We start from the raw sequence: 25,971 nt of genomic DNA on the forward strand, positions 1-25,971 counted from the left end.
CGTGGACCCTCCATGCGTAAATTCACGTCATTGAATTGAAATTTGTTTTAATCCGCCTAGTGGTGTAATGGCGCCTTTCTCATTAACAGAAACTGACACAGTTGCAGTAAGTTTTTAGGGACAGTTAATAACTAGGCCTACAAGTTCGAATAGTTTTACAAATAGTCATTATCCTGAAACTCAGATCCGGATAAAATTCAACCTCATTCAACAGGGCAATAAGACAATTATTTGAATCAATGTTCGACCGGTTCAGTCACGGTTAGTTTGTTTTGGTTAGACACACATCACCTTGTAATGCCCTCCCGTGGTTGCTGGGCTTGACGGTATTGCAAACATCATCAGATACAATCAATTAGAGTTAGAATTTAATATAGATATATGTTACAGCTTTAGCTTAATTATTGAATTTAATGGATGAAATACGGAACGATTTCAATAAGATGTTGATTGCATTACGCTTCAAACATCCGAGGTTTGGAGAGGCCGGTAGGGTTTAACTGAGCTCTGTTTTATGTTTCATTTTTATACTACCGGCCCTTATTACCAGTGTGAAGTGGAAATTAAGTAAATTGAACGTATCCCAATTGGGTTTCACACGATGACAATAAACTAACGGTAAATCTAGTCCATCTTTGACGTTTATAGGTGGCTTGTGTACCATGGAATACTGTGGAATGAGATAGAATATTGTAGAATAGAATAAAATAATACAGGCTGAACAAATGAGCAAACCATTGATAGCTGTCAAACGATGTTCATCCAGTTCATTTTTTGAGGTTGTGTCGTTTTCATGTGAGACCTGATGGGTGAGATAATCTGTGAGTGAAGAGTATGCAAGAACGATAATAAAGGCCACCGTTTCCGCTCAGGACTAACGATCGACCAATAGTAGAGATAAAGGTAGGGTAACGGTACCCTCATTTATCTTAGCTCCATTAGTCATCTCATATACGGAAACCATTAGTTAGAGTGAGATCTGTTTCTCTGTTCGATAGATTGACTTCAAAAGTAAGATGAAATTAAGCGCATTCGCTTTAAGTTTTCGCGTCCCTAGAACAACAGTATTGAACAATTTTCGAACTACTTTTTCTGCGATAGTGCTTTACAAATCCGAAGCAAAGATATTGTATTCGATTTTATCACAATGGATTAATTGAAAGTCGAGTGATCGCTAAAATAACATGGTGACTCTACAAATGAGATGATTATTGGTACATTAACCCTAGTCAGAATCTATTAGAATAGAAACAGTACCTCAATGTTACGATGTTTGCTTGTGGAGTACATGTATGTATGTGTGTGTGTGAGTATGTTTGCGTGTACATAATTACTAACTCAACATTTCTATTCCATATGAAATTAATTCACGCTGAGAAAACTGAAAAATCGAACTAAGAGAAGCTCTTAAACTTGGAAAGGAAGAATGATGCAAAATATCAGATATATTTTAAAAAAGAAACGGAAAAATAACGGATAAGTATAGCGAATAAGATAAGTATATTAAAAAACATCAAGTACCCAACAGGTAAACCCATTTAAAAGATTATTATTATTGTTATTACCATAACCATTATTACATTATAATATTACTATTACAATTAATACCATTACATTTCATACAGACCATTACAAGAACCACATACGACTATTTACATTATCACAAATCAGATCTACGACCATTGTCATTACAAAAACAACTAAACTATAAAACACAACCACACATTATAAGGACAGTTTTATACAATCTATTTGAATCAGCACAAAGAAACAGTGATCAAGTGGGCACCATAGCCTAGGAACCTCTGTGTGTTGATTTAAAATAGAAGCTCATAGAAGCAAATCTAATCAAGGGTGTAGAACTGAAGCAAGGGACTGCTGCCACTGTGACTACCTACAAAAAACCCTTCTTAATCCACCTAGTGGTGTGATAATGCCTTTCTCTTCTTTCATAACAGTCTCATGAAAATATATTTCATACTTTTATTACATAAATTCCGATACTAATGTTGACAACAATTGATTCAGATTGATTAGAGTAGTTCACAAAAACATGCTTCAGTGTTTATGTCACACAGTCAGCATAATTTTCCCAAACTAGAGTTTGACATTTGCGTTGCCATTTTGTATGACAAGAGTGATGCTAATCTAAAAAAACCCTTCTTAGTCCATTTAGTGGAATTTTCATATATCTTGAAAAATCACCATAGGGGAAGATACATGAAATTTTCGAAATCGAAAAAAAAATTTTGATCCCAAAAGTCTTAGAATTGCATGAAACGTCGAGATTTAGTGTCATCTCGAAAAAAAAGTATCAGAAAGTCAATTTTTTCGAAAAATTTTTTTTTTGAAATAACACTAAATCTCGACGTTTCATGCAATTTTAAGATTTTTGGCATCGAAAAAAATTTTCAATTTTGGAAATTTCATGTACTCACCCCTATGGTGCTTTTTCAAGATCGAAAATTTTCAAACTTTAACCTCTTACCCATGGACTTTTTTCGAGGTAATTAAACTTTTGAACAGTAGCGCTTTACGAAATTAGAGGGGATCCCAAAATATTGGCACCCTTATATACATTAGAGCGGTAGAAAACGACGTTTTGTCGGTTACGTCACTTATACCATTATATCTTCGGAACCAAATGTCACAGCCATTTGGTCTTCGAACTTGATCAATGGTCCGATAGTAGCTTTCAAGCGAGCATAAATTTGTAAAAGTCGGTTACGTCACTTATACAATCATATCTCTGGAACCAAAAGTCACAGCCATTTGATCTTTGAACTTGATTAATGGCCCGACAGTAGCTTTCAAATGAGCCCAAGTTTGTTAAAATTGGTTCAGCCATCTCTGAGAAAATTGAGCGCGTTCAAATATCTTCGAAAAGTGCACACACATACACACACAGACATTTTCCGATCTCGTCGAACTGAGTCGAATGGTATATAACACTATGAGTCTCCGAGGCTCCGTTCGAAAGTCGATTTTCCAGCAATTCTAATACCTTTCTATAGAGAAAGGCAAAAAGATACTCATCACCTTGTAATGTCGGAACCGGGAATCAGATCCGGATGAAATTCAGGAGATATGTAAGGAATCATAAGATCTTTCATTTGAATCTAAGTTAGTTTTTACTTCGGCCAAACCACTACTGAGAAAAGTGAGTTCGTTCCATTTTAGAGTTTGTAAGCACTATTTCCTATGCTTTCGGAACCGGACCATAAGATTCATTTGAATCTCAGTTAGTAAAAATCAGTCATTAATTAATTATTATTATTATTACACACACAGACGTTTTGCGTACTCGACGAGCTGAATAGAATGGTATATGACATTCGGGCCTCCGGGACTTTAGACGGTTTTCATAGTGATTGCATAGTCTTTATTTATGATAAAGACTAAAACGAAGAACCAAGATCCAAAATGATTTCCTTGTGGAATTATAGAATAAGCAAGTATCTCTTTGGAAACACAATTGTTCAATTTGGCAACTAGGTGGCAATTATAGAGATAATCCAATGAACCACACCTGAGCCGATGCCAAGTTCATCTGCTATCGCAATGTCGTTGGTAATTATATCAAAGGCTCTCTGATCACTCGTAAATAATTACTGAATATAATGAATGAAGTCATTAAGATTGCAATTATGTGCCATTTACTTTGCTAAGTAGACGTTAATTTTTATTTATTTTTCGTATGGAGGCGAGTAATTCGAAAAAAAATACAATTAATATGGCTCATGAAGTCTCTTCATCATCGTCATCTATAGCTTAGAGCGAATCCTAAACATCATATCTACCCGAATTTTAAAATATGCGACACATATGCAAGTCCATGAGTCGTCAGCCTTTCGGAAAGTAGGTAATGCATCAAACTGAACTCTCCTCTTTATTCTTTATCCTATCCTGCACTCTTATCAGCCGTTACATTATTTTTGGTAGAGAAACCTACTCACAATCACTCGCTACCTATTTTTTACGATTAAATCAAAGTTAGTAGATAATGATTTATTCACTACCCCTTATAAACACAAAAAAAGTAATCGGTTATTTATATAATACCCACATTTTTTTCTACCCAATTTTGAGTAGCTCATAGAAAAGCTCGATAATGAGCGATTTCTCCTAAAAAAACAAGTAAATTCGATTTTTTATGTATGTTTGATCGCCATTGGTTACCATCATGTTGTTGAGAGTTTGGGTGGGAATGATATCAATCCCCAGTACTATTTCCTAAGCAGAGTTTATATGAGAAATCGATGTACCTCAAAGCATGATGCATTTTGAACACCATTTGCGCCATCTAGAAAACATTAACATTCAGTTTCTATGAAGTTGCTGTTTCTTACATCGCTATGTTAAAAACTGCACTGGTGAAATTGAAGTTTTTCTCACTCATCACCCTAGAACTCTGAAACCGGAAGTTTATTAAGCCTTTCATTCGAATCTAATATTGTAAAAATCGTTTTAGCAATTTTCAAATAGCATTTACTTCACATCTGCGTAGCGGGTTGTTGTGAATCGCCAAGGGGCATTAGAAATCCAACATAATCTGCTAATGCACTGATGAGCCGAAGGCAAAACGTACGACAATTGAAAGAGTTATGCACAGAGTTTAGCTCAAACCGGTATTGATTAGATACCAAAACCTAAATGATTACGATTATAGGTTTATCCAGTTTCGATAAAATTGAAAATTATTACGATTCATCCAACAACAACTACAACTAAAGCGGCATCAACAACGACGAATCGATAGACGTAGGGGTGACAAATGAATCAACAACCCAACAAACCTAACTGGATAGTATCGATGAGACCCGTTATAAAGAAAAACTGCAGTGATTGTATTTATTCTTAAAATCTATATTAATAGAAATGGATGGATGTTTGTATGTATGTTCCAGCATATCTCCGGAGTTAATAGATTGATTGCCACAGGTAATTCTTGTTATCTAATTTGGAGAGAATTGATACTTTTGGATGAGGTTACAGGTAGGATTTTAAAGTGAAATTGACCGGACTCGACGAGAAACATTACTTCTTGATAAGTACAGATACTACTTATACGTCAGAAATAATTGTGATATTTTAGTGGTAGGGAGTGTAATAAGTGCCCATAACATGAAGTGCGTAAGGTCAAATCAGTGCAAACCAAGATGATGAAAATGAATCTACGTTAACATTTGTATTAACTAATTCGTTATTCTATTGTACGTATGCAGTTATCAAGTGGGCACGTTTAAAATGTCGTTATTCTGTCAACAAATGGCACATACAATTCATTTAAATATATTGCGAACCTGAAGCACTAATTTGTAGGTTGGTTTATTGGCTTCAAGCAGGAAACATACTTTTATTCTTTGTTTAACATATCGAAATTCAATCCAGGAGAGTATTTTCAGCATTTAATAGTTTTCTTGTCCAATCAAATGAAAAAGGCATGAGTTTTTTTTACATGTTGTTTTTTCCGACATGCAAAAAATCATGAACAACTTGAGGACAATCACTAACATCGAATGTAAGGCCGAATCGTTTTGGGAAAAGAACAACGCTGGTGAGTGGTGGGATCAGAAGGAAGTAGTGAATTAATCAAAAAACGACCAGTCATTCTGCATCATGACAACAATTCTTCTTGGAAAGTGTGTGAAATCTTAAAAGGAGGACTAAGGTGGAATTGATTGGTACAATAGACCTACACCTGTTCATTATAATAGCTTCCGTTAGATATGCAACATGAATAATAATCAATATTGCTGTTGTATTTGTGTACATTATTTATTGACATTGTAAGTAACATGAGACAGATCAATCAATTATAAGTAAACGGCTCGTATAAAGCAGATGATGTTTTCGCAGGAATGCTGTGTAATGCTCTATCAGCACATTCACCTACAGCTTGGTCTTTCGAAGATATGCTTTACCCGAGGGTAGCTCAACACTCGAAACACCGCCCGGGAATAGAGAGGCCAATTCTTCCTCTTTGACACTTGGTTGTACCATGCATTCCTGACCTTGGACCCAATCTGCCGGCGTAGCCACTTTGCTTCGATCCGTTAGTTGCATCGAGTCAATTGTCCTCAAAATTTCAGTAAAATTTCGCCCCGTGGTGGCTGGATACAGAATCGATAATCGAAGTTTCTTGTGTGGATCAATGATAAAAACAGCTCGACACGTCAATGGTAAACCGGCTGCTCCGATTTCATCCTTGTCCAGCATGTTCAATTTGACCGCTAATTCGCGCTTCTCGTCATCAATAATGGGATAATTAAATTCAGTCAGCTTACCGTAAGCCTTAATATCATCAATCCATTTCGTATGCGAATCAGCTGAGTCACACGACAGAGCAATTGGTTTTACGTTTCGTTTGGCAAACTCCGGAACCAATCGAGCGACAGCCGACAGTTCTGTGGTACACACCGGAGTGAAATCTGCTGGATGTGAGAATAACACAACCCATGAGTCGCCGGCCCACTTATGGAAATCGATTTGACCAATCGTAGTATCCGCGGTAAAGTTTGGAAACTTGTCGCCTAAGTTAAGAACCATCTCGGCAATAACTTTACAATCAACCAACGTTTGATAAGCGATAGCAGCAATGCACTGTCGTTGAATGAAGCTCGATACTGTTTATATATGCCGGCAATGTAAACAGATAATTGAACTGCGATGTTTCCACATGCCATGTGCTTTAGAATTCGCCGTGTTGCCAGTTCGTTGGTAGATATAACATTAATATGCATGATTGATACTTTATGGATCTGATGGTCTGAGCCAGTAAAAGTCAGAGAAAAAAAATGCATGATTGATAAAAATTTGCCTTCTTTTCAAAGTAGATGTTGAGAAATGGTGTACTGTTCGTTATCATAAAACCTGTTTTCATTCCCCTAGTGGTGTACTGGTGACTTTCTCAATAATTTTCATAAGAGAAATCAATAAAATTTCCATTGCGAACCGGATAACGGAAACCAGGATAGCCGGAATCGGTTCGTTTAGTTGCCTACTGATAATGGCTATCGATTTGTGTTGTTTTGAGACCAGTATAGAATTTTTTTTACGTTTTTTGTTTCGCCGGTTTAAGTGACGGTGTACAATATTGATCACACTTTACCCTATTACATTTGACACACACACACACACACACACACACACACACACACACACACACACACACACACACACACACACACACACACACACACACACAATTTTCACTAGTCGGTTTTTCAAGTGATTGCATAACCTTTCTATATGAGAAAGGCAAAACCAATCACATTGTATGTTTTGCAACTGATTAAAAATATTAGCCAATTTAGCTTGAATATCATACACAAAAGTAATAGTAGCGCAGGCTTTCGCTACGCCAATTCAAACGCGCCATTCAAACGCTGTGCTTGCTGTGTGTTTGAGACATGCTGCATTTATGTTACTTCTATAAATCAAATTCATACTAAATAGCGTTTAATTGGGTTTAATCTAAATAGTGCAGTGTAATCAACCAGCTGGAATTAAAACAGCCTTTCGTCGCTATAATCACTATTTGTGTATCGCATCGCAAGTGCATCGAGAATATCGCAGAAATTATTTCTCAGTTGCGATTTAGTTGTGAATTTTTTCAATAGATTTTTTTATAGATTAAAATATAATATTTAAATCTTGCTCGAATTACTTCGGAGACTCTGCTCCCTTTTGGTATTCTCTTTAGAGACATTTCTATGGGTAAAAATTCGTCGTCAAGTTTCGCTGATACAAAAAATCACTTGTGAACTTCGAGGATCAGAGTTTTGTGGATGTTTGTTTCATTAATAAAAATCTCGGAAGTGAAAGTTTCAGTCACGGAGTTTTATTTAGAAAATCTCTTGAACCGAGCGATAACCAAAAGATCTTCCATTTGAGTATAAGTTAGTGCAAATCGCTTCGACCGTCTTCGATGCAATCAAGTGGCATTGTTACGAACAGATTTTTTGTGATCTCGACGAACTGAGGCGAATGGCAAATGACATACGGCCTTCCGGGCTTCTGTCCAAAAGTCGGTTTTCAGTGTGATTGTTTAACTTTTCTACAAAATTTAAACACCCGCAACCACGGTTAATTCTTATTGATCTCGAGCGCGACAAATTGAAAGTATTCAATTCGTAAATAGAGTTCAAATATACCATACTAATGCATGAGGAGGACTTTGTCAGGGAAAAACATGGTCTTTCTCATCATCATCATCATCATCATCTAAACCAGGGGTTCCCAAAGTGGTCGATATAGACCCCTTGGGGTCGAAATCCTTTTTGCGGGGGTCGACGTAAACGAAAACTGACTATGGTGGTCGACGAGGTCTAGGAATCGAATTCGATTGTCCCCGATTGTTTGATATAAGTTGTTATTTGAAATATTCAGGCTAAAAAAGTTGTGTATTTTTACCATTCGCAGAAATTGGTAATTATTTTTCATCAATATTAAAAAAGCAAGAAATTGAATTTTCAAAGGAATTTGTTGATGGGGGTCTGAGGCCTAAGTTAATTTTAGTAAAGGGGCCCATGACCCAAAATAGTTTGGAAACCCCTGCCTGATCTAAACGATCAACTGCGACAAGTATAGATATTTTCAACAACAACAGCAGCGATGATGAAACAATGGACTTCCAGAACTGTGCCCGAACATACGAATATGGGCTTGCGCAAACAGCATCTAATACTCTAAACTAAACTACTAAGCCAAGACAATGGAAACCTCTTTCATTTTCAATTTTTGATTTCTGATACATTTAGAGTGAGCAGATTTGAAAAAAGCGGTGAAGAATAGAATTGAAAAAATGTTTGAATATGAATCATTGAGCCGCAGGACCTTCTATACTGAACTGCACACCACTCTGGGTATTTAAAAAAAATACATCGAGGAATACATCAACTTTCCTACATTCAACACACAAGTGTAAACGTGTCCGTAAATTTAAGGATAGTCCCATAGATTTGGCATCGCTGACCGGAAGTCCTGCAAAAAGACAAATGTTTGCTAATCCTAGTATTTCTAGCACATTCTTTCCGTTGTTTGAGTTTGAATCATATCTAAAACAATTAATGTGATATCATCATACCATTAATTATATTAATGTTATCGAAACAAATTCCAATAATACCTTCCAAACGAGCCTAAGATTGTTGAAACCGGAATCGTTGAGGAACATTTTCTAACGCCAGCAGGCTTAAGTGGTTGTCATATTTGATTTTCACTAAACGTATATTACTATTCGGAAATCCCGGCGAACGACCGCAAACAGGTTAAAGCTAGGTATAAATAAACGATATAAAAACTATTTGGAGATCTACCGAGAAGTTTGATATGTTACATACTAATTACGGATAATAGATTCAGAAACATATACTTGTTGCACAACATACTAGCAAACGTGCACTATTTCAATGATAGAATACACTCTTAGAAAAAATGAAACTTACACTTCAGCTGTTTTTCAAAGATGGACGAATCTTACAAAAGTTAACATACCAATAAATGCTTAAAAATCCTACAATTTTGCTAAAAATTCGGCTTCTGTAAAAATCTCAATATTTGCAATACAAAGAACTATAAAGGGCGAGACTATTTATATTCTTTATTTTAGATGGTTTCCGAACCTTTTACTACAGGAAATAGTAAATGAGACGATAAAACTTCATAATTCACACAGGAAGCATAGAAGTAAACAAATCGAAAAAGGGCGAAACTCCTTTTATGTTGATTTATTCAGTAGATATAGAAGGAATGTGGTAAAATTTGCATGCCTTTTAAAGATGAACCAACAGTTCATCGTCTAATCAAAAATTGTTCTGAGAACATACGAAAATTTCTAAATAGGATTTGAAATCAAAATCGAAACATTCATCGACGTTTTTCTCAATTTGCTGTCAAAGATAGATTCGTCCTTCTTTGAAAAAACAGTTGACTTGAAGTAAATTCAAGCCTGTCGTAATGTCTTATGGTAATGACAGAGTATTAAATGTCGTCGATTAAATCTTCTAATATGTAAAAAAAACTATAGTTACGAGAGAAGTCAAAAATACAATACAACCACAAGGTACTTGCACATTTGACATTTAAAACCAATTCTCGAGCTCGGTAAGGCCGAAACAGATCGGCAACACGCAATTTTGAAGATTGCTCAGTAATCTATATTATGTTTTCCGAGATACATTTAGTACACAACAAAAAATTATGAAATTTACTGGTGACGTAAATCCTCGTATGACTCAAATTATAAGAACGTGTTTTGTAAAATGGCTGAATTTTACAAGAATTATTAACATATGTGTCGAACATACACTACTTTTAAAGCAGACGTGTAAATTCACATGCTTCAGAATTTAAAAATATTTCAAAATTAATGAAATATGTGTTGGATCTACTGCAAAAATGAGTCATTTTTGACGCTCGTATATGTGGGTCTCAGAAGACGTAAATTTACACGATTTTTTAGGAGTGTACACACTTAGAAAAATTTACATCTTGATAGATGCACATAAAAGGAGCGTCGCGATTCACTTTCATTCACATTTCAAAGCATGTAAAGATAAGTCATATCATTAACTTCACAGTTAATTTAGCTGAAGCTTACATCGATATAGACGCAAAATTTATTTTTACATGTTAAAAAATGTAATATTGTGTCATCACCGAATAAATTACGGCATGCTTTAATTTACGTCAAGCGTAAATTCCATTTTTTCTAAGAGTGTAGCTTTACTGATTTTTCGGCAAAGTGCATCTTTTTGTCGAAATTTTGCAAAGCTTTGTGCTGAACTCATCGGTAATTAAGGATTATCCCGAAATTAGAAAATGCGTTTGCCGAAAAGTCGAAATATGTGTTGGCTTTTGCCGAAATTCGGCTTAACAACTGTCACTTACGTTTAACATTTTCGCTTAACACTGCGCAGTTATTTTCTAACAAAATATTTCGGAGAACATTTCCGATGGTCATTAGCATAAATGGATTTGGTCTAAAAGGAAGACATGAGAATCCAGTAAGTATAATAACTCCAAATTACTGTTGATTGTTTATAGAAAGCTCCTTCCAGATCCTACTTTCACTGCCGGGAAGTCATTATAGGATATGCCGAAGAACTTCAACGACATGTCAACCAACATAATCGATAATCGGTGTTTAGTCCGAATTATATATTCTACAATTATACGTCCCCGCAACAAGCAATGTGGTGTTTTTTGTACGTTTATAAAGAAATAAAATTATATCTTGATCCCCAATTGAATGTTTACAATAAAAAAAAACAAATTCTTTACTTTCAACTGCTTTCAGTAATTCATGATTTCCACTTCGTTGCTTTTGCCGAACATTCAGGTTAGGTCGAGCAGACAGTAATCTTTTTGTTGACGATTTCGGTAATAACTGACGTTTGTCAAATTAGAGATTACCGAAACACTCAGCAATTTTATCTTTTGCCGATATGATTACCGAGTACTCGGTGGTGCAAATCTCGGAAATTATTTTACCGAGATTCAGCGAAATAATCGTAGAGCGAAGCAAATAAATCTGCGACTTTGCTTTGGAAACACTACTGCCACCTACTCGACCATTCGCCGCGATCTTTCAAAACTTTCCACTACGTTCCGAAACAATAACAACAACAAAATTATTCCAACTACAATCATTTGTACACTTCCCCAACGATTTCCTTAAGTGTAAAAGTCAACTTACTTTTCCTGTCGTATAAATCACATAATCGAAATAAAACAAAGATAAACTTTTTAACCACCAGCAAAAACAAAAATTTACCGTTAAGTGAGTGCTACTCCCAAAATTGTGTCGATCGCGGTGACATCTGCAAGTGTTCGCCACGCTGAATGAGCAGATTTTACATACAGTTCATATGTGAGCCTGTATATCTGTTTTCTGTGGTTTCACCGACCCTGGGTATGAACTATCTTACGCACAACAAAAATTGGACGGATTCGATGAGTTGGATCTTTCACAAGAATACGAGACCGCAGACCTATGGCAATGGGTCTTGAACATGTTCGGGTCAAAGTAGAAGATGGATCGATGAAGTGGAGTGAAATCTAAAGTATCCGTACCTTGAACAACAGCCATGGGCCAAACTAGTTGGAGTCGAATGCTCAATACAACAAAGGACACCCCAGGGCTTTAGCTCCTATGTATTTAAGTAAGTAAGGATTTTGGGATTCTGTGATAGATAATGATCGGATTCTTATTGACACTTATGTAGCACATTTTATGGCATGCAGTTAGAAACCATTGAATAATGTCAGCAAGTTTAACTTCCAAAACACCACCATTCTTGGGTGGGTCAAGATTTGCCGCCTGATAGGAATTCATACTGATTTAGAACCGAGTCCGGAATGTACTGCTCCAGATATTTACGCGGAATATCCGCTATTCGAGTGAAAATCTCCAGAAATCGTATGGCCATAATAGCGTCTATGCAAATTTCCTGCTTTGACCTGTAAAATGAAATTAACTTGAAATGATTCACTTAATGCTTCAAAGCCGAGATTTTGATCTTACTTTAAATTCACGTCAACATAAGACATCACGTACTGACAAATATATTGGATGAACAAATTCAGTTCGCCGTCCTGAAACTGTCTGAAAATCGCTAGCAATCCTACAACAACGGGGAATCCATCGATTGGGTCGTTTTTCTTCTTCGCGATCAAACTGTTCACATTCTTCATGTATTGAAAACGTGGTAAATGTGCGATCACAAACAAAAATGCCAGAAGTGATAAATATTGCGGACATCTACGGGTGGTGTAGATTTTTCGATGCGGATCGTACAATCCGGCACATTCGAGGTATTTGTTCAGCTCAAACACCAAATCTGAACTGGGAAGAGGTTTCGCGTCATCCAAGGAATGCCGTTTCACGTCCAATAGAATGGCATCATTCAGAGCCCGCAAAGACGATTCCAGTTTGGTGGATTTCAACTTACAACTGCAGTTCAGTTCAAATGCAACATGCGTTCGGAGGATCTGCTTCTGACCTATCCGCAGTATCCAATCCTGCAGCTGAGACCAGATGCGGGTAAAATTTGACATAAGACTGGTGTAGGTTTTGACAGGATTTTCCACATAGTCGGATTTGTGCAACTCTGTTTCGACGTTGCTCAACGCGTCATACCAAACATTTTCCTGCTCCAGTTTGCGGTGTATTGTCATCAAAAAGTTTTCCATTTCGGTTATTATCAGAAACGAGTACAGCTTATCAATGCCAATCAAACCAGGTGGGCCCAACGTTTCGATTATCCGACTAGCAAACTTGTTGGTAAGAATACTTTTGTGCGTTTTCTGATCATACCAGGTCTTACAGATTTCAACATAAGTGGTAATCCTGAAAGTGTAATTATTAGTGTAGTGGGCAATTGGGTAATCATAAACAACTTACTTGGGATCAGTAATTCGCAAAATTTCACGCGCCAACCTGCCTATAAACGTAATCGATGCCATGTCGATTGGTTCGTAGTTTGGAATCGGTATCGTACTGCTCTGATACTCCGAGTCCCATTCCTGGATTTTACTCTTGTTGAACGGGTTACATTCGCGCTGCGCATTGTAAGCAATAATTCGTTGCATCTCCTCATTCCAAATACGTAAACAATGAATATCCAGATAATCCTGGATGTACTCAAACGATCGCTTATAACCATCGATTATCTTGTGGAGTGAAGCCAATTTGGTGTCCAGTTCGGATTCTTTGGCCTTGGCATTGAATGTGAGATTTTTGTGAAAAGCATCGGACACATTTTTAACAAACTCCTTCCGTATGCCATCCTCGAGCAGTTGCTTCGGATCCAACTCAACAACCCCGACCAACGTTGTTTTCATTGCTAGAATTCCCTCGGTAAACGTCGACACCGAATAGGTCAGCTTGGCGATCACAAATCGTTCCTCCAATTGAGCATATTCTTTCAACTTTTCCTTTTCCATTCGCGTTGGAATTTGCTTGATTACGTTCGTTTGCAGTTCGATGATCTGAGCCAGTATGGAAAACATGGTTTCCGGAATGATTTGCACTACCTTTCTGACAAAGTTAGCCAACTCGTTGCTGTAGTATTTGGAAACATCCATCAAATCTTCACTTTCCGCTTGGTTCAGTCGAAGTAGTGGAATCTCTAAGGCAGAGGCCAACTTCAGGAAAGTCGATCGCAGCTTTATAACCAAACTCGGTTGCTTTTTTATATTTTCCTGCATCATCGGAGCGTAACTGTCAATCAGTCTCCAAGCATAACTGAAATCTCCTATCAGTTGTAAATTGATTAAATCGTCTTCTCGTATGTTTATTGTGTGAAACATTTGGTGCAGATACTGTCGTGTCTCGAGCATGTTCTGTTTAACTTGCATGTTCTTGTTGAGATCGTGAAAGTCCTGCACTTCCTCCAATGCTTGAATCAACTGAATAATGGTTCTTCCGGAAACACTCAAATCTTTGTCCTCATTACTTAGCTTCGTGATCTCCTTCTGAATGTTTAAAAACCATTTGCTCAAACTATCATTCTTTTTCATCTTACCGAAAGGTTTCGCACCTGAATATGCATCCGCCAGTTCTTGAATCCGTTCACAGGATTCTTTTTTAAACTCATCCCATCGTTTCACCCTTTCGTCCAGGATGGTTTTTAGGATTTCTCTTATCTTCACTTCCAGCTGAGCCGTATTCAGAAGCAATTCGAAAAATTCAATCCCTTTAAAATTGATTTCACTCTCAATCAGTGCCTTTACCTGTTGACACTTTTTCGTGGAAGCTGGACTGCCGATGTCGATCACGGGTTGCCCGGTATGCAACATTACCCAGCGAACAGTGATGTTACACTCCCGTATCAGGGCCGTCACCTTGGGAATGTTATCCAACAATTTCTGCTCGGTCAAATTTCCTTCCTTCAGGATGTTCCGGGTTCGATTCAACAATGTTTCCATAGAGCGTTTCTGTTGAGTGCAGATTTCCTTCAAATTGGTATTATCAAATGTGTTGAGCATCGCAGATTTTGCTGCTTTGAACGAATCCCATGCATCTAGCAAATATTTCAAGTTAACGAGAGGAGAACTTTACCTACCAAATCATACTCACTCAGTAAGTTAACCGTTATACCCATATAGAACGATACAATCCAATTATCGGAGAAAAATTTATCTACAATCTCGCGCATCCGAGCCGCTTGGTTGTGTAGCGCATTCGTAGCAAAGAATAAACACACATATAACATTCCCGCCTGATTAGCCAACGCAGTCGAGCGGTGTTCCGGCAGGGGATAGACGGATATCTGATTGTACACGTCGTCAGAACGAAGTCGACCGATCACCATCTCTATGTAAGTGGCATTCACCGGAATTCGATTGAAGTAGTCCTCCGGATAGTTGGACTTTTTGATGCTTGATCCCTCGTTAAACCCAGTTGACCGAAGAAGTTTACAAACCTCGTCTATATTACTGTCACCGTCAGTTTTCAGTGCACTGTATCTGTGGTAAGCTACAAGCATACGCTCGCGAACTAGGCCAGGAATCTGCAAATCTACTACCAGTAGCATCACGCCGTACAAATATAGGGCCTCGCACTAAAATCATACGAAATAGAGCCAGTCAAAGCAGTTAGCGTATAAAACTCCACTTTGACAGTAAATTACCATCAACTGTTTGCCTTCTTCGTCCTGGAATACCTTTTCCATCGATTGCTGGATAAACATTCCCGTGTTAAGCTCGGTAATAAAGCTGTTCAATTCCTTGATATATTTATGAATGCTTTCAAATACAATGTAGAATCTGTTTAGTATAACAAGATAACTTTCGCGTATTTCCTCATCTAGTGCTTGAAGTTTATCGTCGGTTTCGATCTTCGCTTCCTGTGCATCAGAAATTTGGAAATAGCTAAAATCCATGATTATCTCAGCATATTTCTGCTGCTCCTCTTTAGTTTTCAAACTGTAAAAACAAATATCATAATTTCATTCGCACTGTACATTGCACAACTTACCAGAAAATTTCCGGTATGAATTCGTTTAGACGCAACAACTCACAGATAATGGTATTACCCTCTGCCACAATCTGTAAAATTGTTTGTCCGCAGACATTGTTTTCTGCTAAGAATTCTGCAGCCATTGTTTCACTTGGTCGGCACACGGCACAACTGTCAAGGCATCAGCTGTTTCATATAAGCACTCTAAAATGATTCAATCAATCATAATTAGGACAAAACCATCATATCCCACCATTCAATACTATCACGAAAGCATAAAAAAAGTAAACAAACATCCCCATCGAAAAGTGAGCCGAAGTGCAGCATAGAAATCATAACGACCCGGCAGCATTTGAGCATAAAATTGGCAACCTAGCTAAAAGCTTTCATTTTGACTGTTCGACACACTAATACACGCTTGCATTTCTACCAAAATTATGACAAAATACATATTCTATGTTGAGAATGTACGTGATGTTGTGATAGAAACCGCGGAAACACAACCCATCAACGCGGGTGGAAAAATAATGGCAACTTTTGACATTTGACTAGTCAAACCAGCGTCCATAAATAAACATTTATATTCGCGTCGTGAAAGGTGCGGGAAACTACAGTTATCAACTAAACGTTTTAATTTATGCGATTGAAAAGGAAAATAGTGACCGTTTGAGTGAAATTCTACATGACAATGCTTGGTATGTAAACAAAGTTTTCTCGCAGATCTTGAAACATATTTTCCTTTTTCCCTAAAAATTGCGGGTTATGTGCCAGTACTGAAAGATTGGAACTTATAACAAAACATTATGAATGCTTAGGCATTTTTCTACAGATGTTACAATGTTGTGGACAATTCGAATTGTTATCGATTGCTCAAAACGTAATGTAATCAATAAAAACTCAACGCATTTAGAAATAACAAAATCAGTATCAGTTTGCATTCTCGGTTCTAATTACTCTGCCTAGATTGATCGATAAAAAATGCAGTGTGTATGCTTCAGCTTTTCAATGATATTTTTTATTTACTATCTAGTTAATCAGTCCATTTTTTTTTCAATCTTAGTGAAATTAAGTGGATCATATTGATGGAAGCCATTTTGGACTAGATCTAAAAATTAAGAAACTTATTGTTAGTGCAAAGCCGAAAGGAAATTCTTTAAATTATCCCGTAAATTGAAAAAAATCCATTGAATGCTGGTATCCTAAACATAAATGTTATGAAAATAAAGAAAGCCATAAGTTTTACCATCGGACAAACCAAAATATGTGATTCAAAGTGATAGCTGTCAAGTTTCCGTTTGGCACCTCATCAGCTTGCTGCTGGTGTTGGTGAGACATAGCAAAAATTAGACGAGCGAATACTTATAAACAAATGAAATGATTCTTCTACTCAGCCATGTTCCAATCAACAGCTGAAAATTGTTATATTTATACAAGTAAATTCGTTCAACAATAAATCTATTCTAGGGAAAAATACTCAATACTTGTGTCAAGAAAGTTTAAAACCAGCTTCAATTCAGATATAGTTTCACATAAACTGGTTTTTCTAGCTTTAAGGTCTCCCTCAGTGAAAAACGAGTGGGAAATCTGTTTTGGAAACCTTTTTCGTCGTCATCCGTGAACTATCTATTCTTGACAACATTCAACATAAACTCTCCAGCTATGCTTACTATTACCCGCGACTTCATGGATATGTTTTTACATACACATAATGTTCCTGAGTACGTTTGCGATGATTGCATTTGTGTTGGTGTGCCACAGCAAAAAGCTCTTGTCGCTGCCAAGCCGCCATTTTGTTTCCGAATGCTTCGGCTACCGTCGTCGTGTTTTACCGCGGACGCTGTACTGGTGCTGTCATTCTGACAGCTTATGTTGCATTGTGTGGAAGGCTTTTTTTTGTTATTCCTCCGCGTAGTTCGTCACATTTTTTGACAGCTCCATATAGCGTTTGGAGAAAAAGTTAAATTTTTCAAAGTGGATTTTATGGCATGAATACCGATTAATTTTGTGTGAAAACATTTTCCAGTTAGTGGTTAGAAGCAGCAAGACGAGAAACACGTATTTTTCAAATAAATTTCACCGGAACATTGCTAGTACAGGACAACAAAATATTCGCTCGGCGAAAGCAGTTTTACTTAATGGTGAAGTGCGTGCTGTGTATAGAAGTAACTGAGCAAGCCTTGGTTTCCTGCTGCCACAATATTGCTACAAAATAAGCTAGATCAGTTCAGAGGCCAATTGTCAAATTGCTTGCAGGTCGAATACAAAATAGCACAATTTTTCTTGGAGGTAGTGCATCTAAAGTCGTCAAGATTGAGGAAATAGAAGAAATCGTGGAGACCGAGGAGGTCATCCTCTCTCCAGATGAAATGCAACATGAGTACGAGATTACATCGGTTCCGATAGAAACGACTCCTGTCAAGCGCACCGACATACGTGATCTGGCCCGCGAAGCAAACTTTCAAACGAAGCTGCTACAACAGGAAAATGAAGGTAGGTTTTTCTTCAACTATTTTAGTTATATTACTGATTCTCCGTTCGTAAACAAGAATCTATCAACATCTATTGCATAATTTGTCAGATAATTCGAGCTGATTTTGGACTTTACTAATGTCGCTGATGTCTGTCAAACGTCAAGCTTTATCGCAGTCGGATAATCGCTTCACGACAAAAGCAATATTTTTAATAACTATGCTCATTGAGTGTCATAATTAACATGTTTAAGCAAAATTTGGAAATATCTCAAACAGTTTGTTAGGAAAAACTTATGGTTTAGCTGCTTTTTTCTAAAACCAAAACTTTCATCATTTCTGACAGATTTCTCGTGACATAAAATTTTCAACATGGCGACCAAGGAAAAATTTGCGTTATTTTCGTATCGTGTTTGCATCAACAGTTCGCAATGATTTACGCAAATAAATACAATAATTCGAGCATTTCTGACAAACGTTATTAATACTATTTGTCATCTGAAAGTGAAATGAAACCCTCAGCTGAAAATTATGTTCTATATTTGAATAAAAATCTTCATAATTTTCGCTACTACCGTAGAAAACAGTGTCATTTTCAATGCACTAGTAGTGGTGCCTTTTTTCCAACACGCTCTTATACATCGGTAAAGTGACGCACGGAAGCCGTGTTGCCAGTCCATCTTGTATAACACTAGGAAAAAAATTGCGAATCGATGTTAAATTTTGCAATATTGCAATACACTGATCTTTTTTATGCTGTTATTTTACGAGGATTTCCGAAGTTACACGGTTACGCGGATATCCGATCGCGGATTTTTTTACACGAATTTTCCATCTGGTTATGTGATTTTCTTGTTTTGTCTTGGAAATGCTTGGAATCCTCGAGAACTGATGTTTACCGATTTTTTAAGTCAACTCTCTGACACTTAAAAAAGTTTCGTTTTTTTTTTTCAAAACAAATCAAACTATTCCAGATCTCAACGTTTCATGAATTCAGAAGACATTTGGCATAAAAAAAATCTTTAGTTTTTCGGTTATTCCGAAGTTACGCGGATTTTCGAAATTATGCGGTTTTTTTTGCGCGGTACATATATTAACAACAGTAACAATAGCACATATTCAAGTTAACAAGAAACGTGCCACTTCCGTCAATTCTATCTAATTTCTGATAGTCTATAATGCCTTTTTCATATGTAGAAGCACCCCTTTAAAAAAATAAACTATTGATTTTACAGCATAAACAATAAACAATTGATTAGATCTATGGTTTACAATACGTTTTATTGTATGTTGACAAGATTTCCATCCATTTAATATATTGTTTCTACGATTCACAATTGAATTTATTGTACACGTGGTGTTTCAAACAACATGCAAACTGTAGATTTGATTATTTTCCAAGAAAACACATATGAGAAAATTTTATGATTTGAATTGTTACGATACTTAACAACCTATTCTATTGTAAAAAGCATGTTCACAATTAATTGAATAGTGTATAACAATATATTAAAATATTTTTCAATGATCAAAGCTAAATTGTGGAAGGTTTTGTATCAACAAATCGTATTGTTTTTCTACAATATTTTTTATTCGGGCCCCCATTTATTTCTGCTTCAGTAGTCGTCTCGTACAGTAATTAGAGAGATCTGCTGTCTCTGATCGATGAATTGAATTTAAACATAAAGGATAAAAATAGACGCATTCGCTTCGAATTTTTTGGTCCAACTCGAGTCGTGAAAATTGTTTATTTAATACAACTGCTTTGTGTCAGTTCTTAGTTTCTCTAGAGAATAAAAAAGCTGGTTTTCTTTCGTAGTCCGGTGAAAAACACATGAACTCTGGCAAGTAGTCCTAGCCACCCGCAGACAAATCTAGGTTGTTTAAAGCAACAAAACGATTAGTGTTACCATCAAAATTCAGGAAATAAAGGTGTTCAAACAAATGTTAGTAGTTTTAAAAACATCGGTTGAATCAAACCAGAGTTTGTTATTGTCATTACACAAAAAAAAATCGCTAGAACTAGCCGTAATCTATTTATGTTTTTTTTCTGCTAGTACAATGTTAAAAAGTTGGACAAACATTTGAAATACATAAAAAATCTTTTCCCCTAGCCAGAGCTAATGACTAGAAATTAATGTTACTCTCAGCTTCGCTTGCAAACTGTGAGAACGAAATCCATGTCCAGCCAATGGCATAAGCGGAACAGTAGTTTCAAAATTGTATTCTTTCTTTCATTTGCCCTTTCAGTCATTGCTGTTTTCAGTGAAAATCCCATAGTATACAGTGTCGGTGTTCAACCGAAGCTTCGAGAATCGAAAATAACAGAAAAAGGTTTCACAATGACTTTTACCTGTTGGCGCTCGAATTTGTAGTAGTTTCGGTTTCCAAAACGTTTCTGGGATGTAATTACTTCGATTTGTAATATTTTAGTCACTCTTTATAGCTAAGCGTCACAGATTTTCAATACATTGATGAAAGAATGAGAATTGAAATTCTGCTGATGCTTCCCTGCATACGCTAGTTTGGTTTTGTCTTGTCATAGAGGAAAGAGTGACATTGACAACTACACTCTCATTTTTTCAATGAGAAACGAAAATGCTTCGTCTCTCTTCGTTTGTACTGATGTCGGTCATTTGCGAATGATACAGTAAAATATTGAAAATGAGGTTGTTGGAATCGTTTCTTTCATAGAGAATGTGTGACAATTTTAAGCTCTGCCCCTAGCAATTGAAGCTGCCGCTCTATATAGCAACTCGAATAGAAATTTACAAAATAACATCTTACAAACTACGAAGGAGCAATTAATAATGTAATACTCATAATTCCCAAGTTGCATCACTAAGAAAATCACCGTTCGTAAAAAAAAGAAACAAATTATCTTGAATATCATTGTTTCCAGAAACGAAATGTATGGAAAAATTGATTTATTTTTATTGTTAAAGTACATTACATTCTTTTTTTACAGGCAAAATCATTTCTACATTCTAATTTGTTACAGAAACGTTTAAGTTTGTTTTGCTATTAGTTTACTTGGTTTTAAATTATTTAAAACTTACTGCAACTATAACACGGAAAATCATGTTACCAATTTATTAAATTTTTATCAGGGAAATTCTACTCCGTTTCATGAAAATTGTTAGATTGAACTTCATTAATTTCATTTTTCTATGCACAAATTGCACTGGGTGCACGGCAAAACTTGTTCTGCGGAACGAATTTTTTAACTTTTCCCCAATATATCATGACAATTTTATAAGCGTATTCGTTCACAAAACATTCCTGAAACAGTGTGTGTGTATTCCATCGTAATCGGTATTGCTTTTCGCTATTTTCTCTTGCTGTCGCTTCGTGTTTATTTTTGAAAGCGCACGACGACTGAACAAAGCTTTCATCGGCTTCGTTTTCCTCTGCGACATCTGTCAAACTTCGTTCACCTGTCAAATTTCGTTTCCCACTCACACTATTTGTGGTATTTGATGGTGTTAGAAATGCTTTTATGCTTTCGCACGGATATGACAGAATCAAGTGTTTCAGTTGGTTTAAATCATTGAACAGTGTTGTGAACTTCGTAAAATCGTAATATGTCAATTTACGTATACAAAGCGCACAACGAAGATAACAGTTATAATGCCGACCGGTGAAGATTGTTTTTGTTTATATACATCCCATTATGAGATATCCTTCTTTTCTTCATTAGTCAGTTTAAAATAAATGGAATGGATTTGGACCTTTTTCAATGAATACAATTTTTATACAGATAATCAAAACAATTTTTTTCACATTCCTGATCTGTTGCAGCCCAAGAGCTCAATTTTCAGCCGGCTTCAAGTGCGGAGGATACGGAAGGATCGGACCAGGAACATGCTATGGGTGAGCATAACTTCAGTACGGAACATGAAGGTGAACAAATGGATATGGAAGGAGTCAGTCCAAACACGCAATCCGCTATCCGCAAACGGCGAGGAAATTTGCCGAAACATTCGGTGAAGATTCTTAAACGATGGTTGTACGAGCATCGCTACAATGCGTACCCGAGTGATGCGGAGAAGGTGACACTATCGCAGGAAGCCAATCTTACGGTGCTACAGGTGAAGTTTTTTTTCTGTTTGTCTTTGAAATTTTGCTTACTTGAATTATTTGCACCTAAATCAAGGTTTGTAACTGGTTCATCAATGCGCGCCGTCGAATTTTACCCGAGATGATAAGGCGGGAGGGCCACGACCCTCTGCACTACACTATCTCACGGCGGGGTAAAAAGCTTAACAATCAACTGGCCAACATGATGCCAAATCCTATCTCTATGAGTCCTGCTTCCGAAGTCATTGTTGGCGCCACTGAGGAGATTATCGAGGAGGAAGAAGTCATCGAGGAAGGTGTTCCCAATATCATCACTTCGAGCATTGGTCAGCAATACGTACAGACACCGAGTGGGCTGGTGAAAGTGGAGGAGGACGTAGACTTCGAGGACCATATTATCTATCGGTAGGTTATCAATGGTTCACCCTGACATGCTGACCACTATCCCAATCAAAATATTTACTAATCGAAACGCCTGTTGAAGCCATTCCTATAATATCCATTCCCATCGAGCTCAGCAACCAGTTTTTCAATCCTTACCCAAGAAATCAAGAAAATATCAGAAACGCAAGAAATTTCAAGCCTTTGTCAAGCGTGAAACGAAAATCAAAAGGTCATAGTAATTCTGACAATTGAATTCGTTCCAATGTTTTTTGGCAACCTACTCACGACTAGTATTGTTATTTCATTTTAACAGGTCAGACGAAAGCAATATTGAGTACGAATACCCGGAAGAGGAGGAAGAATTACAAACGGAGCAAACCGAATGGGACGGAATCATTCGATACGCCAACGATAAAGATGATGAAATTCCCGAAGAGTAAGTTCGAGCAAGTACAATATACTAAAGTTTCAAACAAGTTTTTTGTTTGTTTCTTGTTCAGAATAACCGAAGAGGAAGTGATTGCTTCCGACAGTCCCGTAAACGAGTTCTTCACCACAACCCACACCAATGTCACTCATCAGTCACAATTGCCACAAACACCGAGTACAACCAATACCGTCGGTAGGTAGTAGAAGATTTTTGTTCGATTAAAAACAAAAACAACAGGACTTTCGCGAGTGCTAATGTAACACACTTAATTCCTTTTCAGTTCCCGCTGGACTTACCAGGCTTCAAGTGGTGTCCAGTGTCGTCAACACCATCTCGAATCCAGTTGTGACGACTGTTAAACCGCTCGGTACCACCATTCTCACAACGCCGATTACTATTGGCAAGGGGACGACGGTGAAGAAGATTTTTACCACACCGGTGTCGGAAACGAACACCAAACCTTCCGTACCGACGACAGTGACAGCCGTGCTAACAACGGCCAACTCGAACATCAACATTAACAACAACAATAACAACAATAGCAGCAGCAATAACAACACTCAGAACAACTCTCAGCATACGACGACTGCAGTCAAAGTTAAAGGTTCGTGAGAAGAAAACAAACTAGTGATTAGTAATTGGCGTTTGCATGTCGATTTCACGCATGTTCCCATACTCTTACAGGTGTCATCCGCGACGATAAGGACCAGTTCAAATGTCTGTACTTGTTAGTGGAAACAGCGGTAGCGGTGCGTCAGCGGGAAAAAGAACAGGACGACGTGCACGTACTTGGCAATTAAAAGCAAAAGTAAAACCCATTCAAATAGAACATCCTTTCCCGTTTCTTTTACCACCCACTCGTCCCCCGTACACAAAACACCCGTAACACGACGTCATTGTTTAAGCAAACTAGAAGAAAAATTCGTTATTTTTTCTATAAAACCAATTTAGAAAGCGAAACAAAACATTGAAGAGAATTTTACTAAAGTAAGTAAGGACAGATTTAAGCTAGGTGATAATATGAGGTAAAATCGCGCACTCTGAAGATAAAACACCCACACACAACACACACGATTCACTGCTGAATAGAGCAAAACCTGTATATACATGAATTATATACACTTACTCTTAAACGTAGAGCGTACGAATAATGCAGAAAAGGATCATCATGAGAAAACAAAACTACTATTAAAGATTAATTATTACTACTAGTTAGTAAGACCGTAGAGAGCACACAGAGAGTGAACGCGTTTCTTTGATTTTTGACTGCAGTTTTTAAACAAATAACACATTTGTTAGTCTATTTTTTTTCTCGTCGTAATATAGTTTACAAGAAAATCCCTTTCGTTCTTCAACAAACATTTAACCATCCCAAAATTGCTCAGAAACTGATTACTCTTTTCCATTCCTTCCTTCCGGCCTTCCTCTTATTCACAGCAAATAAGTCAGTTATTTGAAATTTTTTCGACATCCAAGCAAACTGAACCTGCGTGTATCCGAGCAATATCTTCAAAACTTCCCAGGCAGTCCTGGACCTATCTATCTGATCTTCGACTGGTGTCAATTTTCATTGGTCGAAAAAAAAAGCTGTAAACAAACCAACCAACCCAGTTCGTATGCTGTCGATTCCCAACACTAATCGCTTCTACCTTCCGCTTCAGGCAAAAATCAAGAACAAAAAGTTAACTTAAGACAGACAGTTAGGCAGCAATTTGAACCTCCTTGAAGCGTTGTTCTGCTCAATATGTGACGAAATGCGACGAATAATACACGGCTCAATGTGGACGTTCGCGGTTTTGTTAAGAGGAAAATGTAGTGATAAGTCATTTCCATCACCTGTGTTAGCGCGTCATTTTACCATTGTGTTTCTGGAAATGGAATTTCGTTCGTTCGTTCAAAATAGGCAACGATGTAAGCGAGAAATATTATCTTTTTTTTCTTCATCTATAAACCTCCGACAGGAACTCCAAGCACTGTTTCGTAACCAGTTTCGTAATTCATTCATGCGATGAGAGATCGTTTCATATTGTAGTCATTCAGCAGTAAGTGTTTCCTATTGATTCGAGTCAATTTTAGCCAACTTCTAAGGGCTTTCTATGGTTCAATTATACACGGTCTGGCTCTGTTTTTTTTATATACTTATTTATCATGTTCTTGTTCTGTCGGAAAGGAAGTAAGGGAAAAAACTTCGGTACAGTTAGAAGAAAGAAGAAACTCTCATAAGTAAGTACGTTTTATAAATAAATGTAAAAAAACTCTATTACATAGAAATAATCAAAAACAATTTAAATAAAAATCCTTACGGAAAATATTGAAAATCTATGTATATGCTTTTCTTTATTCGCTTACAAAATGAGCTAACGAGAAAATACCATTGATAACTTTTCTTTTGTCTAATTTACGTCTTTTACTCTTGAGAATCTGAAATAAACTCCACGTCGTTTGTATAGGCCCTTATTACCGGTTTCGCTTTCACTTCACTTACATGTCACTTCACTTGATTTTCCCTATTACCAGTATAGCGCAGTGAAGTAATTACTTTTGTCTTTGAAGCGACTTCCGTAATAAATATTTACATTCACTTCACTCGATTTTCACCGTGAAGTGATACCGAAAATAAGGGTCACAATCACTTCACTTGG

The 25,971-nt window shown here is 36.9% G+C and overlaps 3 protein-coding genes across 4 annotated transcripts; 1 reads left to right on the forward strand and 2 right to left on the reverse strand.

Moving 5' to 3' along the window:
- Nucleotides 1–5,753: 5,753 nt before the first annotated feature.
- On the reverse strand, nt 5,754–6,715 carry LOC131438699 (peroxiredoxin-6). Its single transcript, XM_058608875.1, has one exon. It carries the CDS (start codon nt 6,547–6,549, stop codon nt 5,893–5,895), a length of 657 nt encoding a protein of 218 aa, XP_058464858.1. The 5' UTR covers nt 6,550–6,715; the 3' UTR covers nt 5,754–5,892.
- Nucleotides 6,716–12,209: 5,494 nt separating this feature from the next.
- On the reverse strand, nt 12,210–16,317 carry LOC131435147 (WASH complex subunit 5). The gene is made up of 6 exons (XM_058602735.1): nt 15,986–16,317; nt 15,639–15,933; nt 15,086–15,569; nt 13,409–15,029; nt 12,530–13,354; nt 12,210–12,465 (listed from the first exon to the last, which is right to left on the reverse strand). Exons 1-6 carry the CDS (start codon nt 16,108–16,110, stop codon nt 12,312–12,314), a joined length of 3,504 nt encoding a protein of 1,167 aa, XP_058458718.1. The 5' UTR covers nt 16,111–16,317; the 3' UTR covers nt 12,210–12,311.
- Nucleotides 16,318–16,507: 190 nt separating this feature from the next.
- Nucleotides 16,508–25,651, forward strand: LOC131435148 (putative mediator of RNA polymerase II transcription subunit 26). 2 transcript variants are annotated; one of them, XM_058602736.1, is made up of 8 exons: nt 16,508–16,662; nt 18,221–18,457; nt 22,237–22,526; nt 22,592–22,920; nt 23,213–23,335; nt 23,400–23,521; nt 23,610–23,933; nt 24,014–25,651. In XM_058602736.1, the coding sequence occupies exons 1-8, from the start codon at nt 16,650–16,652 to the stop codon at nt 24,127–24,129; spliced, it is 1,554 nt and encodes a 517-aa protein (XP_058458719.1). In that variant the 5' UTR covers nt 16,508–16,649; the 3' UTR covers nt 24,130–25,651. The 2 variants fall into 2 exon arrangements, with proteins under 2 accessions (XP_058458719.1, XP_058458720.1); XM_058602737.1 differs by lacking the exon at nt 16,508–16,662 and adding an exon at nt 17,695–18,110.
- The last annotated feature ends 320 nt before the right edge of the window (nt 25,652–25,971 follow it).

Source organism: Malaya genurostris, chromosome 3 (genome assembly GCF_030247185.1).
Source record: "Malaya genurostris strain Urasoe2022 chromosome 3, Malgen_1.1, whole genome shotgun sequence".
NCBI lineage: Eukaryota > Metazoa > Arthropoda > Insecta > Diptera > Culicidae > Malaya > Malaya genurostris.

Excerpts from the sequence above, each read along its gene's own strand:
- LOC131435147 (XM_058602735.1), bottom strand. The coding sequence starts at position 16,110 with ATGGCTGCAGAATTCTTAGCAGAAAACAATGTCTGCGGACAAACAATT. Across the intron at positions 15,934-15,985 it reads TTCATACCGGAAATTTTCTG|TTTGAAAACTAAAGAGGAGC; the intron begins GTAAGTTGTGCA and ends TTGTTTTTACAG. Across the intron at positions 15,570-15,638 it reads AAGAAGGCAAACAGTTGATG|TGCGAGGCCCTATATTTGTA; the intron begins GTAATTTACTGT and ends GTATGATTTTAG.
- LOC131438699 (XM_058608875.1), bottom strand. The coding sequence starts at position 6,549 with ATGGTTCTTAACTTAGGCGACAAGTTTCCAAACTTTACCGCGGATACT.
- LOC131435148 (XM_058602736.1), top strand. Across the intron at positions 18,458-22,236 it reads GCTACAACAGGAAAATGAAG|CCCAAGAGCTCAATTTTCAG; the intron begins GTAGGTTTTTCT and ends GATCTGTTGCAG. Across the intron at positions 23,934-24,013 it reads GACTGCAGTCAAAGTTAAAG|GTGTCATCCGCGACGATAAG; the intron begins GTTCGTGAGAAG and ends ATACTCTTACAG.